General features: G+C 44.7%; 1 protein-coding gene across 1 annotated transcript in view; it reads left to right on the forward strand.

Moving 5' to 3' along the window:
- Positions 1-1,509: 1,509 nt before the first annotated feature.
- The window catches only part of sema3aa (sema domain, immunoglobulin domain (Ig), short basic domain, secreted, (semaphorin) 3Aa), a gene marked incomplete at its 5' end in the record, with an annotated part of 31,730 nt that continues 16,710 nt past the window's right edge, over positions 1,510-16,529 (forward strand). The window contains 3 exons of the mRNA XM_079183544.1: positions 1,510-1,615; positions 14,774-14,934; positions 16,361-16,423. Of these exons, the coding sequence (XP_079039670.1) occupies positions 1,510-1,615; positions 14,774-14,934; positions 16,361-16,423 (330 nt within the window). The remainder of the gene's footprint in view (positions 1,616-14,773; positions 14,935-16,360; positions 16,424-16,529) is intronic.

Below are 16,529 nucleotides of genomic sequence, written 5' to 3' on the forward strand. Positions count from 1 at the left end.
GGTCGTAAATATGATCCTCAGTGCATTTCACATTAAACAGATGATGCGGAGGATCGTTCATTGGCCTTTCTCGCATTTACTATTCAAACTACTAATTATATAAACTGTGTATTTCGCAAAAATAGTCTTGAAATAATCCCACATAATGACCCAGCTGCAGCAAATAAAGTGGGCAGATGGTGAAAAAGCTGGAACGCATACATTCCTCCTGAAATTCTAACAAGATGTCTGTTCTGTTTCTCAAACAAAATCAGTGTCAACATGTAATTCAACATGAATGAAGTGTTTGAAATAATTAAAAGTCTAAAGGAACATCTAACGAACAATGAAAGCTGGGGCAACTTCACTGAGCCGTGCGATGCAGAGAAGCTAGTGTTTGGGCTTTGTGGCGAGAGGTTTTTGTCAATTATTGTTTCCAAGATCAAAAGTGTGCTCTCCCAAGCACAAAAAAATGATCACTTGCTGCAGTTTTTTCTATGAAATAATGTAAAATAGAAAAATGCCTTCTGTAACTGAAGGGACAAAAGAAAAAGATCCTATGTGAGGGTTGAAACGTTGCCTTATTATTAAATTCTACTTATTGGCAGCTATCAGCTCAGTGTGTCAATCTTTTGTTCTGACTTTTGCCTGAAGACGTACAGGTGACCTGCAAAAACCAACTGACAGGGGCAATAAAACCAGCAAACGCCTTGTTTAAGGTTTAAGGAGTTTGTGTGAGATATTAACATAAAGGAAACAGAGAACCAATGAATGACAAAAAAAGCGAAAGGTGGGGAAGAGAAAATGCTATAAAAGCCTAACCATCCACTATACTTCTTATCCACTGGTTTTATCGTTGCTCTCAAGCCATCCTGCCCCCCTCTCTCTCCCTCTCACCAGCACTTCCCTTCTCTCTCTCTCTCTCTCTCTCTCTCAGCTGCTCTCCCTCCCCTCCCCTCTCTTCCCGTGGATGGTTTAGCGCTCTCTCCCTCTTTCTCTCTCTCTCTCTCTCGCAGTCTGTTAGAGCCGCACACAAGGATTAGAGGGTTGCTGTGAGTGTCTGCTCAAAGAGAAGAAGCCAGAAGACAGAAAGAGATAAAAAAATAAATAAAAAAAAGATCTCCAGAAGAAGGACAGCCTCACTATTGTGGATAAGTGATCTGATTTACCTTTACACAGGCTCTACCTCTCATCTCACGTCAAGCTGAAGCCCTGCTGAGCCTTCACCTGGGGGAGAACAGATAAGCCAAGGGACTGTATTGCCTGGACCTCCACACGGGGAGCCATGTGAGCGGCGCCCCTCCACCCGCTTCACACTACAGAAGTCCCCCCCCCCCACTGTCTTGCTCTCTGAGCTGGGGAGCACAACCAGGATTGTTTCTCCCCTCCCTGGAACCCTCCACTGTCAGGGCTCGCGTGGAGGAACTCTCCAGGCTCGGTCGGACCACAGCGGGAGACACTCATCTCTGTGCCCTGGTCGGGGTGTGAGTGCCCCCTGGTCTGGAGGCCGGCCAGCAGCACTCCAGCACCATGGATTACCTGTTTGGGATTGTAATGCTGCTGTGCGGGGCGGTGCAGCCGGGAAGAGGTGTTGAGCCCAAGCACAACGTACCCAGGCTAAAGCTGTCATACAAGGGTAAGCCCATTCTCCGTTCTCCCCTGTCTCCAGGATATATGGGACCGCGGCCGTTGCTGGTGCTTTTAACGTCGCTCGTCTAGTCTGTCTTTCTTGCCCGTGGGTGCTCTTTCATGATTTTCTTTTCATCCATTCTTTCTTATGTTGAATATCCCTTTTTTTCTCCTCTATTTCTGTGAATCTATTTCTGCCTCTGTGTCTCTCTCTTTCACTCTTTCTGCCTCTTGGTCAGTACACAGCATCTAACTCTCTGGTTACCCGTCAGTATTCCGCTCTCCCATTAACTCGCTCCTTCCTTCTCCCTCGCCCTGCCTGTCTCTCAGAAATCCACTGTTCTTCTTACAAACAGTCAGATTGGTTCCATATGCTGAGGAAATGCTGTTGCCTGGAGTTAAATGTATATATTGGCCCCTGTACCAATTTTCCCCTTGTGCTGTCCGCTTCTGCTAGTACTGTGCGCCCCTGTTAAGTGCTCCAAACAGGCAGTGGAGCCTCTGTTTTAATGGCTTCGGTCCCAAAAAACTCTGCTTCGGTCGTGACACAGAGCCTTTCTTTAAGGGGCCGTGCAGGTTTCCCGACTTCTCATTACTGTGTCCTAAATGGATCCAACAGTTGTAGAGTTTTGTTTAAATGGAAAACTATACATGCATGTTGATTGAATGTGTGTGCATGGAATGATCGATGCGCAGCACACGGTATCGGGAGCGAATGAGAGGGAGTTTCGTGCGTCGTTTTATACTGTGCACGTGTAAGTTCTTGACGTACACAGCAAACATGTTATTCTCTCTCCTTCTGTGTTATTTTGAGGGGAGACTGCGGAGCGCCGGCTCTTCCTCTCCTCCTCCCTCTCTCTCTCTTTCGCTCTCTCTTTCTGTCTCGTCTCCTCTCTCACACCCTACACTAAATCAGGCTCTTTGTAATAGCAGACTTTTCATCTCAGCTAGAAATAACTGGCAAACATTTTTGGCATATTTTGGGGAGTTTTTTTTTTTTTTTTTTGCTTTTTAATGTCAGTCAGGGAGGCTCTATTGTGGTTCTTTGTCCTAAAACATGACCGAAAGTATATGGCTGGGAGTGTGGTCTCTCGATTCTTTATTTTAGTCCCGTTTCTCTCATAAAACATGCTCTGTAAAAATGTATGAACATGCTGATTCGCCGTTGTTTAGCGGCATCCACTTGTGTGCTTGACTGTCACCCAAAAGCTTCGGTTCCTCAGATCATTTGAATCGACGTTGAGGGAAAATTTTAGTCATGAAGGGGGCGAATGTGATGTTTGTCACTCTAATCCAGTCTCTATCTTTAGCCGAGACATTTTGGTGGAACTTATGTTTAGAGGCCTGCTATATGACATGCTTTATTCTTGTGCAAGTTGTAATTTTGGTGTAGTATATTTCCCTTCATCACCCTTTTCAACTTCCAAGTGTGTATGGTAATTGTCTGTGTTCTGAATCTAAAAAAGAAAAGCATGCGACTTTTGTATTTTAACATTGGTTTGGCGTGGCTGGCATTTCACGATAAAGGATTCTAGAGGGCGATAACATGCATTTACCACCTGAACCAAATAAATCTGGAATGAATCGTATTTGAACTTACCTGCTACAAGTCATATATCCCCTGGGCTCCATCATGTCAGTTCACACGAGACGGAGCCTCGAGGCATGATGGGAAAATGTCATCCCTTCTTTGCACAGCCATCTGTTTAAAGTATGCGAATATAGTTCCCTCCTGCCCCCTTTTGTGATCCTCCTCGCTGTTAAGTCTGACAAGTGAACATGTCGCTGACAACAATACTAGACAAGAGATATGTCATCAAGCATCAAAGTCTGCATTGACTGACTTTACGAGTGATGGAAGTGTGTCATCAAACCGAGAGAGCAGGTCTGCAGCAAAATGATAGATGTACTTTAGTAGATGTACAATATTCTTTGCTAAAAGTGCACCAAAGCCTGGTTGTTTATATGTATATGTGTGTGTGTGTGTGTGTGAATGTTCTTGTCACGTCTTGGTGTGAGGACTCAACACCCTCTCCTGTGATTTCCCTTAGACTGTAAATGGTGTCTTGGTGTGTGACTTTGTGTGTGTTTTGGCGAGGCACAAATGTGTCAGGTCTGGCATGCGCCCATATAATTAGACACCTGGTTTCGTCCATGTGCCCGCGCACGTATGCAATGAGCTCACAAATCGGCATCTTCTATTGTTCTGTGGAGTCGATGTTTCTGTAATTAATTATGTGTTATTGCAAACTGCTGTCGGCTTCTGATGTCGTCATGTCATTGTGTGCGTGAACATGGGATGTAAAGGATCCAGAGTGTACCGTGTGCCGCTGTCCCGTGACTCATTTTCACTGCATGGTTCGGCTCGACTTGACTCACTTTTGGTACCAGGCACTTTTCTCAATTTCGTTTTCCACTGCAGATAGTAAGCTGTCACTGCTGGCATCTGATAGTCATTCCGACACCACGTAAAATGCTGTGACATCATCTTTGGTGCGACTCACAGAGGAATATTGGCAATTATTCAAATGATCACGGCATGGTTTTGTGGGCTGCCATTTTTTTAAAAATCTGCACCGAGTGGATAAACAAACTGCGGTCGCTATTGACGCTAGCGTGCTTATTTAAAAAAAGGCGGGTTTGTGCAGGATGAGCGCGCCAAAAGAGATTCCTTCTGACCAATCAGTGGTCTGCAGTGTTTTAGCTCCACCTTCTAGTATCAACTCAGTACATTTGGAAACTTCAACCGAGGTGGTAACAACAGGTACTATCCACAACTTCTGCTAATGGAAAACCAAAAAAGACCGGTTCCAAGCAAGTCGAGTTGAACCGTGGCGTACCATGTGGTGGAAATTAGGCTTTTGTGTGTCGCTGCTTGCCAGTTACTGCGCTTGTGTCTGCAGCCCACAGGTGTTTGCTGCCTCTCTTGATGCCTGTCGGGGGACAATTCTCGGTTAACACCCACAATGTGGCGGGTGGTGGGAGGAAGAGAGGGGTGGAGGCACGGTGTGGGTGACGGCGGAGGGGAGGACATCGGCTTTTAATGAAGGAAAAGCTGGCAGACATGCAGTAGCCGACGCAGAAGGAAGAGAGGCTGGTCGTTCGGCGAAGTGTCACTCATCCCCTCTCCCTCCACGAAAGCCGGCATAGTAATTAAGTCAAATGAACGACAAGGAGGAATCCTCCTGGGAATGACAGTCAAACAAGCGCCGAGCGAAAGAGTACGCCGGGCCCTTGAGTGGGACGATCACACGAGCAGAGAATGAGAGAGCGACTGAGGCCCAGGAGAAGGACAGTGACAATAACAAGCCTGTGATTTGGGCAGTCAGATAAATATAAGCGTGCGAGCGGGGGTCGCATGAAATCATTCTCAAATGAGTGCTGATGACACGCCTCCGGGGACTGATAATCGTCTGCTGGAAAGGACAGGCGAACGACTGCAGAGTGAGCAGTTTGAAAGGTAGAACGACTGAGAAATGGAGGCAGGTAGATAAAATTACCTCCCATGGGACGGCTGGCGCAGCAAGTGCAGAGTAAATGATTTCCCAGTGGGGTCAGTTAGACATCTCTCAGCTAAAAGGATCTGGCTTCATGGGGACAGAACTATGATCACGCGAGTTAATGATTTTCTCTTCTCCTTGAGACTGGAATAGCTCTCACCAACTTGCCTTGATTAGGAACATAAGGGAGACATAAGGTGAAACTGAAGTCCACGTTAAAATAAGCGCGTTCGGCAAAGAGTGCACGCAAATCAAATGAAAGCTGACTTGTTTGAACAACGGATAGAATCTAATGCTGTGTCGTAATATTTCGGGGGGGAAAATGGCAACCCAGTTTATTAGAAGTGAGTCAAAATCACCTAGAGTTGCCAAGCAAAATGCATGTTGAAATCATCTAAAATACCAGTGCTTTAATGTTGCACGACCAAATGTACTACTGCTACTGCTGCTACACTTCTGCAATACAGCAACCGTATGAATTGCAAGGATAAGACAATGACACACTCCCACGGATCAATTCAGACCTGCACACAACCACATTCCTGAACACAATCCATCGGCAGTGCTGCACCTCCCACACCGTAAGTAACCCTCAGGAGGAACACTGACCCCTAAAGGTCAGTCGATGCACATACAGCACACAGTGACTGCAAACACATGAAACTGACAAACCTGACCCTATTGTGATCCCTTAAAAGGAGCCAGCGGGCGGCACTTTAACATTCAAAGGAGCCTCGTCAAACAACCTGATAATTACCCTTGCCGTGGGTAATTATGGAGCCTACTGTATGACCTCTTAATGCCATCGCAGCCGCCCCACGCTGGCTGTATGGGTGGAACTGAGGAGGAAATATGGAGCGGGTCTGAGAAAGAGACAGGGAATCTGGAATTGGCTTACGAACCTTCAAAATAGACACTTGGTGTGGAACCGCACTCAACGCAGTCTGGATCTCAGTTTGTGTGTGGGCGTGCCTGCCTATAAAAATACAGACTGTTTGTGGGTGTTTGCATGTGTGTTGGTTTATCAGTGGATGTTGTCTTTTTTTCGTTCTTTTACACGTGAATGAGAGTCTCTCTCTTGCTCTCCGTTTCCCTCTGTTGTATCTGTCCATTCTGCGGGCTGGGGCTGACAGAGCGGATGTAGATAATTATAAGGTGTTCTCCCGACGCGCCAACTTTGGAGATGTCTGCCTCCAGCTCCCCCTCTCTCTCTCTCTCTCTCTCTCCCCCTCTCGCTCTCTCTCTCCCCCTCCGTCTTTCTCAGCGTTCTTTTCTCCCTACCCCCCTCCTCCTTCTCCTGCGGCTCGGCCGCTTCTCGAGGAACCACAACACCGCAGACCCTAAGTACAATCTTCATCGAGGCTGTGTGTCTCTGTGTGTGATTGTATTTTTTGTTGTTGTTGCTTGTCTCCTTTTCCCATCTCTTTGATTGCAGCTCGGTTGATACATATCTTTTGGTTATCCTTCTTTTCAACTCACATACACACACACACACACACACACACATACACACACACACACCGAACTACCCTCATCCTCGCTCCCACACGGCCACATTCCAATTGTATAAACCAATGTTTTGCAGCGGCTTGCTTTTCAGTCGTGCCCCTATGTTGCCTCCGGATACATGGCATTTCCTTACACTGACTCACACACCTGACCACAAGTCCACAAGTTGAAAGATGGCACAATTAACAAGTGTTGTATATGTGTTGACACATTGCCCCACAGATAATTGTGCAATGACACAACGCACTTGCAAAACAAAAAAAGCCATTCATCAAGTCAAATCCTTCACTTGTTTCCGTTGCACTTGCAAACAGGGAGAGTGTGATATTAACTCATTCCATGTCATTTAAAGTAATACAGGAGATGGGAGGAGCGATTAACATATGTTATCATTACCTTGTGTTGAATATAGCCGGGTATCATTTGTGAGTTTTATGACCCTTTTCGATTGCATGTGTCTTCAGTTTGCGTTCCGAGTCGGTGTGTGTGTGTGTGTGTGTGTGTGTGTGTGTTGGAATGTCTCCCCCAGTGTTCATAAAATGTTCCCTAATTACACTCCTATTTTCCTTCAACATTTTTATTCAAACCGACTGATTATCAAAAACAATCTGGATGTGTGCTCGCAGGCCACAATAGGAGGGAGTGCAACGTGTGTTTGCTGAAAGATTAATGAGTGTGCACGCAGCAAATTGTGTGTGTTCAGTGTACATTTTCGCCCGTGTGTGCATAAGCGCTGTATGGACATGCACACAGGAAAAATACCCCGCGCCTCTGCATCTGTGTTTGGGATGTAGGCTTGGGTTACAGCACGGTGCAGATTGCTGAACCGTGGGTATGAATGGGTCCTGCCACCTGCTATGTCTTGTCAGTCAGATGGAGAAAGGGTGCACCGTTCAATCCGAACAGAGTCGTGTTACAAATGAGGGGGACATCTCTGCCGAGAGACAGACTGAGGGGACTGATGGACAACAGACGGACACGCAGACAAAGAGATGGGAGTGACCGAAACAGAAATGTTAAATGGGTAGAGAAAGTGTGTAATGACTTTTTGTACAGCCCAGATTGACGCTATTGTACCCTGATAGCCACTGTTAGCTCTACCACTCATTTGTTCTAATATCACAATTTAAATGAAACTGGAAATACTAGTCCTTTTCAATTTTAGTCCCTTTTTTTTCTTTTTTTTTTCTTTGCCTTGTTATTTTTCTCTTTCTGTCATAAATACCAGGAGCAACATGAGACCATTATTACCACATTGGGAAATTGCAAACATAAATCTTGACTTTATATAATTTGGACGATTATCATTTTCCAGTGCAAATGCATTTCATGAAAAGCAGACGCCACACTCATTTATGACGTGAGACCTTGTTTTGTTCCCACTTAAATAATAGTGTGCAGAGCTGAAATGTGCATCTGTGCCTGTGGATTCGTCTCGGAGTGCCTCACTGTCGCATCGACGTGTTTGCTGTCACAGTTTGCCTGGGACACATTCGGATCTGTAGCCTTGCCTCATTAATTTCTAATATAATGGCAGAGCTGACATTCAGCTACACGGTACAGCTGACAGGCTGCACTAACAGGCAGTGGCTCCAGACGACATGACCACGCTAACCACAGCCTGGTTCCTCTCGAAGTCCATCCATCAAACCGCCTCACGATAGCACCGTCTCCCTCTCTCGGCACAGCTTTGCAGAGGAGTGATATTGTGTGTTGGGGGATACACATGGCGCATTTTTGCCCAAGTTTGATCCGATGACTGTATTTGCATACAAAAGTGGCGTGTGTATATTTGTGAGTGTGTCAGGGTGAGTTTTCCCGAGAAGTAATACGAACCGAAGAGGCTGAGCAGCCCGGTTATGCAGTGAGCATTGTTAGCGGTGTGTGAGTGGGCTCTCTGCGGTACGCATGGCCAGGCCTCTAGCCGTCTGTGGTCACAGCGCTGGTGGAAACCCGCTCTCTGTGGTCCAGCCGTCCAACGACAGGAGGAGACACACACTAATGAAATGGTTCCATATTCAACCGCTTTTGTTACATGTGTGCGTTTTCTTTTCTTTTCATCCGGCTCATGTTTCTGCCTTAGTCTGCTTTCATTGTCCTCGTCTCTCCTGTATCAGTCATTATATGTTGCCTTCTCTGCTTTTCCTCTCCTGTCCACTCTTCATAGTATGCTGTGCCCTCGCCTTCACTCCCCGTCTTCCTCCCTCGATGCCGTGCGGTGACGAGGGAGTCTAGCATTTGGGTTGAGAGAGATGAATGGTGCCGTATGGTGAAATTGAACACACACTTAGGCTACTCATATAGATTCTTGCGGTTTGGGATGTGGTCACGTTTTCCCTGTTAATCCCTCTGATACATATCCGACATACTCTGAGTCACATTTACAGGACAGAATATGCTATTTAAATGTCCCATAAGATACAGCACTTGACTATGAATTATGGCTATGAGTCGCTTTAGTTGAAGAATATAAAATCATGTTTCTATTTCAACTGGAACTGTGTTTTGCAGAGCTGGAATCAAATAAAACACATCCTTTTCTGAAAAGTAATATCAGTTCGGCTTAAATGGCAAACCTCGCATACACAGTGCGGCTGTAATGAATAATCATTCGACACACACGTCGTTCATGCGCACCGTCCTCTGTTCTTTTGGATTAAAACAGCAGAAAAAAAAAAAGCTCCTCTTCATGGTAGAGGTCACAGCGCCGCGTGTAAGGCGGCACATTTCCCGTCACAGACGTCACTCCGCCGCCTGCGCCTTGAACGAGAAATCCAGCGGCCCAGGTTGTGTTACACAGACGGTCGCCATGGAAACCAACCTACACCTGCTCCTGTGCTTAGAAAGGGAGAGAAAGGGAGGCAGCGAGCGCGAGCGGGGAGGTGAACTTTTGAGGCATGCGTGGATATCCTTGAGCTTAGGATAATATTTGAGCACTTTGTTAGGCAAAGCTCTCAGCAAATTTCCATGGGGCGGCTGTCTCGTCTTTTTTTTTTTTCTCCCGACACCTGTGTGTTTTGTGGCCACGGCCGTCGTGAGAGCAGGGGGGGGAAAAAACACACACCGCACCACACACGGAGAAATAAAGAAAGAAAGCCTTCAGAAGGAGGGGTTGGGAAAGACAGAGAGACTGGCATGCCAAACCAAACCACTGGAGATATTACAGTGCTGTGTGCCTTTGCTTTTATGGAGCTAGCCCTGCATTTGAAAGATAAACATGTGTAATTCTATGCGCCGGTTCCTTTTGAGCTGCCATTTTCTTTTCAAACTGTCTTTCCACCCCCCCCCCCCCTGCCTGTCAATGGAGTAGCTTTTCAGTAATACACAGATGTAGGCGCTCTGACAAACCACAGAAACACACCTACCGGGTCTAAGTTGAGCACCTTTTTGCCAAGAAAAAGAAAGCTGTGTCAACCAACAGGAAATGAACAAGTAAAATGTGTTCATTTATACCCCCCCCCCCCCCTTTTTCTCTTGTTCAGCCTTCACTGTATATGTGCACAAGAGAGACACTTGAACAGTGTTGCATTAGTTTAATGGAATATTACCCATCTGTTGAATCTCAGTCAAGTGTTTTCCTCTGTCAGGCTTTTATGTTTAATGTCACTCAAACACACACTCACACAGCGGCGCGGACACACATTCAGATAAACACAATTTAATGCCCCGCCGCCTTTCTTTCATGCCGTTTCATTATTCCGCCATTGCGTGGCATGTAGGCGTCTAAAGCGCCTGCCTGTTTGGAGAATGGGGGAGTGAAGAGTACTCCACAGACAATTGCACTTGAATTTTGAATGTAGCTCCCCCCCCCCTCCCGGAGCTTTTTAAGACAAGAGCCAGGTTATTTTCCATAATGGCGTATGACAAAGGGACAAATGATAATGTATTTGAATGAATTGCTTGTATTTGCCAGTTTTCGAGGGGTGTCCTTGAATATATGTGTGTTTGTGCATGGAGCATGAATATAACCTCAGTAAGTAAGTGTGTGTAGTTTAGAATATATCAAATGATAAAAATCCATCTTTCAGCCGTATGTTAAAACAATTTGAGCCAAGGCAACGATTTCACCATATCTCTGGATGCATGCAGGTGTGTGTGTGTGTGTGTGTGTGTGTGTGTGTGTGTGTGTGTGTGTGTGTGTGTGTGTGTGTGTGTGTGTGTGTGTGTGTGTGTGTGTGTGTGTGTGTGTGTGTCTGTGGCTGTTTGCATTGGCCACTGTGCCTGGATGTGTGCTGTATTTGAATCTGTAAAAACAGAATGTGTGAGTGAAAAAGAGCAGGCAGAGGATGTGTGTAACAAGAGAAAGTGCGTTGGAAGGGGACTGAACAGAGTGTGTGTCGCCGTGTGTGTGTGTGTGTGTGATGTGAGTGAAATGCATAGGAGTATATGTGTTTCAATGTGTATCCGTGGGCTAGAGTAAGCAGACTGTGTGTGGTGAGGGGCGCGCGTGGCATGTGAGTGCACGCATGCATGAGACGAGGTGTGTTTCAATGTGTCTGCGTGTCAAGTGTGTGTGTGTGTGTGTGTGCGTGTGTGTATGTATGTAGGTGTGTGTGTTGGGGGTCCGGGGCCAGGGAGTGTGTTCGAGGTGGAAGCTGCTGAGTGCGCTCACTGTTCGACTAGTTCATGCTGCATAAGCAGAAAAACTCATTGGATTACAACTTAACTTCTGGGAAGTATGTCTTGTCGTGTGTGTTCAGGAAGAATTGATGCGGTGTAAACATTTGGGTCAATACTAATATATGCATGTCATTTTAAGAGTGTGTACTCGCATTTTAAAAGCAGAGCGCAGTGAATTTGTGTTGTGTGTGAGTGTCTGTGTGTAAGTGTGTGTGTGTGTAATGTTATTCTTTGCTTGTCTTCTGCTTGGTTACTGTATTTTGTATGAGCCGTGGTGCTCGCCCTGTATCTGCCCATGCTCCCATTTCCAAACGAGCGTGTCTGTGTTTAGGTTAGAGGTCCTCGGGTGCTCACGCCCAGTTCCTCCAATTCTCCAAACCGCAGCAGATCCCAGCTCAGATAAAGCCTCTCTGTGTGCATTTGTGTGCACAGGCCACCGTGTCTTTGTCAGAGATCGCAAAGTGTTGAAATATGTGTGTTGTTTCTGCTTTGGCCCATCTGGGGGAAACCTTTCGTGACGGACTGTTTTGTAGCACTCCTGGGTTCAGCTCCAGCCTCTCACTTTCAGATGAGACAGATTGTCACATATTCCAGCCAAGATGGCAGTGAAGAGAAGTAACGAAAAGTCTTTCTATTTGTCCTCTGGTTTGTTTACCTGCTGTTGAGTCTTTTATCTTGTGTCTCAATGTCTGCCATACTTTTATTTTCTTCTCTTTTTTTCTAATCTTTCAAACTTCTTATTTTTTCATTCCATTTTTTCCGCCTACCTTGGCCACGTCCATTTCTTTTTCCTTTACTTCACAGTTGTAATACAAGAGGACCTCCTCTGGCGTTCTGTCTGCTGGAAATCACATTTCCTAACTTCCCGCCTCTAACTCATTTCCTGATCGTGCGATTCCGTGTGTGATTGGTAAACTGAGAACAAGAGGCGATCTGATTGGCCACCACATGTTAATGAAACGGCTCTGACGACACTTCTTATCTTCAAAATTAATAAAGTCTTGTCGTCGTAATTTGAGTATTGTGGTGGTGCTTTTCTGTGGTAGCAGACTGCCGAGTGTGTATAAACACCAATGCCAGGATGTTGGTGTGCATAGAGTGGCCAGTGTAAGAAAAAAAATATACCTACACACACACACACACACACACACACACATACGCTCAACCCATCTGTGGTACACTACAAATTCTGACACAAACACAGATCCACAGACCTCCATTCATGCCCACACCCACCCACTCCATTTGCCTCGCCTCAAACCGAAGTCCAACTGACGCAGATGAGCTGCAACCGACTTTATTAGGTGACGACCACTCCCTCTCGCAGTCCTCATCCACCCCACTGGTACTTCGACACACATACATGGTTGACACACCACTTCCTCCATCTCCCCTTCCATCACTCCCTTCTTTTATGTAGACACAGATGTCCAAGATCTTACACACTGTGAGTGGGCGCAGATGGCTCCTATAGCAGCCCGTCAATCAGAGCTTTGTGGGGAGAGCAGGGAGATCACAATCCACAGGACTGGGTGTGCGTGTGTGTGTGTGTGTGTGTATATATATATATATATACACACATATATATAGTTATTTATACAGTACTTTTATATATATATAAATGTGTGTTTGTGTGCACATGTGTGCTGGTTTCTATCTTGTGTGCCTGCGTGTGTCCATGCTGTATGTCGACACTGATGATGATGAATGATGCAGGGTGATAGTGAGGCTGATGTTTTAGGACACTGTGCCTGTGGTGAAAATATAAAGCACATGTTATGTATCCAGTGCAGGAACCACAGGCAGATGGTTAAGGGGTTAATTCTATTTCAATTAATTTCACTGTCAACCAAATGTATCTGTTATTATCATCATATTCTAGAGAAACTTACATTGTCTGAAACAAAATGGGCCTGATTGACAATCTGCACGTTAACACGCTTTTCAATGAGATGAAGACATTCTATTGTTTTGCTCTTAATTACAATTAAAGATGATGTTTTTTATTGGTCAACGTGGGCTCTCCACGATAGAAATATGTTGAGAATTCATGATGTGAAGGGGAAGAAAAGTAACCAACGAAGTGTATTTACATACAGTTGTATTGATGGTGGTGATTTTAATACATCATTTAATTAGGGTTGCATTATTTAGATTATTGTTTAATTGATGGTTTATTCTTCTCAACTACATGATCTTTCGCTTAGTCTACAAAATGTTGTAAAACTGTGAAACGGTGATGTTACACTTTCTAGGTCAAAGGAAATACAAGGTACTCAAATATAGATACTGTGTATCGGATACATGTATTAGATTTACAGTTCTACAAAACAGAGACAAATAGAAAATCCTCTCATTTTAAAAGCTCGAGCTCGAGAATGTTTGGTGTTTTTACTTGACAATTGACTAAAGCGATTTATTAGTTCATCTACATTTTTGTACATTTATGTACATTTTCTGCTGATCAAATGATCATCTAATTGCTTCCATTTTTTTATTATGACTACAGACTGAATGAAGATAGATATTCTGGATCTTTCATGGATTCACTTGATTGAATTTACTGGTTGCCCCATAGCCACTCGGTTCTGTTGAAATCTAGTTATGCTAATAAATGCAAACTGATGAATGAATATAAATGAACTGATATTTGTGCTGTGGCTGGCTCATGAGGTCCACTGGCACCAAATTCAATCAGGGGGTGAACTCTGTCTCAGGAAGGGAGTGTGGTTCTTTGTTAATGTAATATCAGAGTTGATGGAACTCGTGGTGGTTAAAAATGAACCGACCGTCAGAGGTCTGGCTAGACTTCCGCCCGTCATACGTAACGTCTTGTGCTAGTTTCCATTTAGCTTGGCTGCATGTTGTTAGTGTAGACTTAAACACTCTGTACACCTGGACGGAAAACTCTGCAGAAATCCACGTGCAGTCACACACTCGTCAATGCGGATTTACATAATAACCCGTTTACAGCTACATGTCACACACACACACCCACACATACTTACCTACACAGAGTGTCTCCCCTGGCCTTGTCTCCATATGAATTATTCAACCAATCACACGGCTGAACAGTCTGAACTGTGTCCCTGATTGGGGCACGCTGTGCTCACTTGAAGTGTCTCACGCTATACCTGACTGACGTGTGTCTATGTGTCTGTACGTGTGTGCAAAACAATTAAGGAAACATGAAAAAAGTCGCTGATTTCATACAGGCATCTTGATTGTGGACGCAGTAATATAATTTTTCTTTGAGGCAAAGACAAAAACAAATATTGTACTCAAACAGTACTCAACTTGGGAGACTGACTCATATATTTTAAGTATGAATAGTTGTGATTTCATACAATATTTAAGGTTTTTGCCACAAATCTTACACCATATAGTCCAGACTTTTAGTTTACTAACTCCATTTTTTCAGACGGCTGGGGTGAACTGCACACATGTGTGATTTGTTTCCAATTTATCGTGTAGTCTTTTGTTAGCCATTCCCAATGCACGATCAACACTAACTCATTCTCCTCTTTTTCTTCCAGAGATGTTAGAGTCCAGTAACCTCGTCACTTTCAATGGCTTGGCCAACAGCTCGAGCTACGACGCTTTCCTATTGGATGAGGAGCGAGGGAGACTGCTGGTCGGAGCCGAGGACCACATCTTCTCATTCGACCTCGTCAACATCAACAGAGACCACAAACAGGTAAAAATTCAGATGTACTCAACTTTACTTTGGTTACAGTTTGGCTATATTTTATAGCTTTGTGTGAGAGTCTTTGTGGTCCCATGTTTGCAAGGTGTTTTCTCTTCTATTCTCTTCTCTTGTCTTCACATCTCTTCACTTTTCTTCTCTTCCTGCTGCTCCCTCTGGAGTCCATTACACCGCCTCATTCTCCCCTCCCTTCTTCCCTCCCACTGTCTGTCTTGGTCCAGACAGGGCTGTCCATAATTCCATTACTCCACCTGGACTAGGTTAACAGGCTTTTTATCAGATTCAGGCTGCTATCTAAGACGCACAAGACTGACACAGACTTGCCTGCAGGCTTGCAGAGAGCCGGGCAGGGGAATGAAAGTGCTGAAAAATGCATAGTCAATGCAGAGAGAGAGAGTGTCTCCGTTTTCTTTTTGCCCTTGGCTCGGATGTGTACTTTTTTTTTCCCTTTTCCGCTATTTTGTTCTGATCTTTGCATCATTATCAGATAAAGTCCAAAAAGCAGTGATTTAGCAAATTTAATGTAATTACCATGAAATGTGCAGTGCAGATTCCCAAGAGAGAGAATCTCAGCTGATATAGAGACGAGATAAAGTCTAGGAATGGAATTAGGAATTGTAGTTGTGTGTGTGTGTGTGTGTGGGTGTGTGTTGTATGGACATAATAATGCATGTACATGCGTGTGCATACATTTCCTTTGGCTTTCCACATCTGCGTGGCCACCAGCAAAACAAGTGAGCTCAATCGCACCCAATTTCTGAATATATAATCATTTCCTTCCACATGCACCTTTGTGCGCCCCATGTGTGTTTATAATTCATGTGACACCAGACAGATCCGCCTTAAGGACAGTACAAAGCTATTCTTTTGTTCACAGTGCGTCTTTTCCTGCTTTCTCTTCATATTTGAAGTGAAAAGTAGAACCATATGCTCAGGATTTAAGCTGTAGAATGGAGTTTAACTTTTCAAATGCCATGATTTGAACCAGAACTCATATTTAGACCATATAAAATGTAATGCAATATAGAGAGTATATAGTTCCATGTCTTCCTACATATGTATATTATTCAATTTCACATCAACACAGCACATTTCTACCTCAGTTTGTTTCTCCCGGTTTTTAATTACACTTTCATGCAGTCTATCATTATGCTGTTTAAAAGGCCATCCCTAATGTGTCGTATGCACATCCAACTCTCACGATGTGACCAGGGATGAACGGGGAAATAACGGAGCGAGTGACTTGTCAAAATAAAGCATGACCAATCCCAAGTCATTCGCCTGGAATTAAACAAATCTTGATTTCCTCTGATTCATTGCATTGACTCACTGCTTTCCCTGTTTCGTGAAACAACATGTAGGTCTCCGCACTCCACCTCCAGCGTAGTATGACTTTGCCTTCCTCTCATTTGCACAGATCGCGTGGCCTGCCACCCCCTCGAAGAGGGACGAATGCAAGTGGGCAGGGAAAGACCTCGGGGTAAGTCCACGTTCACGATGGCGTCATCGTTTGAACTCTTCCCTACAATTTTACGCTTCTATTGTCGCACAAATTACATGTCTGTCCATGTAATTCCTCAAATGTC

Source organism: Pholis gunnellus, assembly GCF_910591455.1.
Source record: "Pholis gunnellus genome assembly, chromosome: 22".
Classification (NCBI taxonomy): Eukaryota; Metazoa; Chordata; class Actinopteri; order Perciformes; family Pholidae; genus Pholis; species Pholis gunnellus.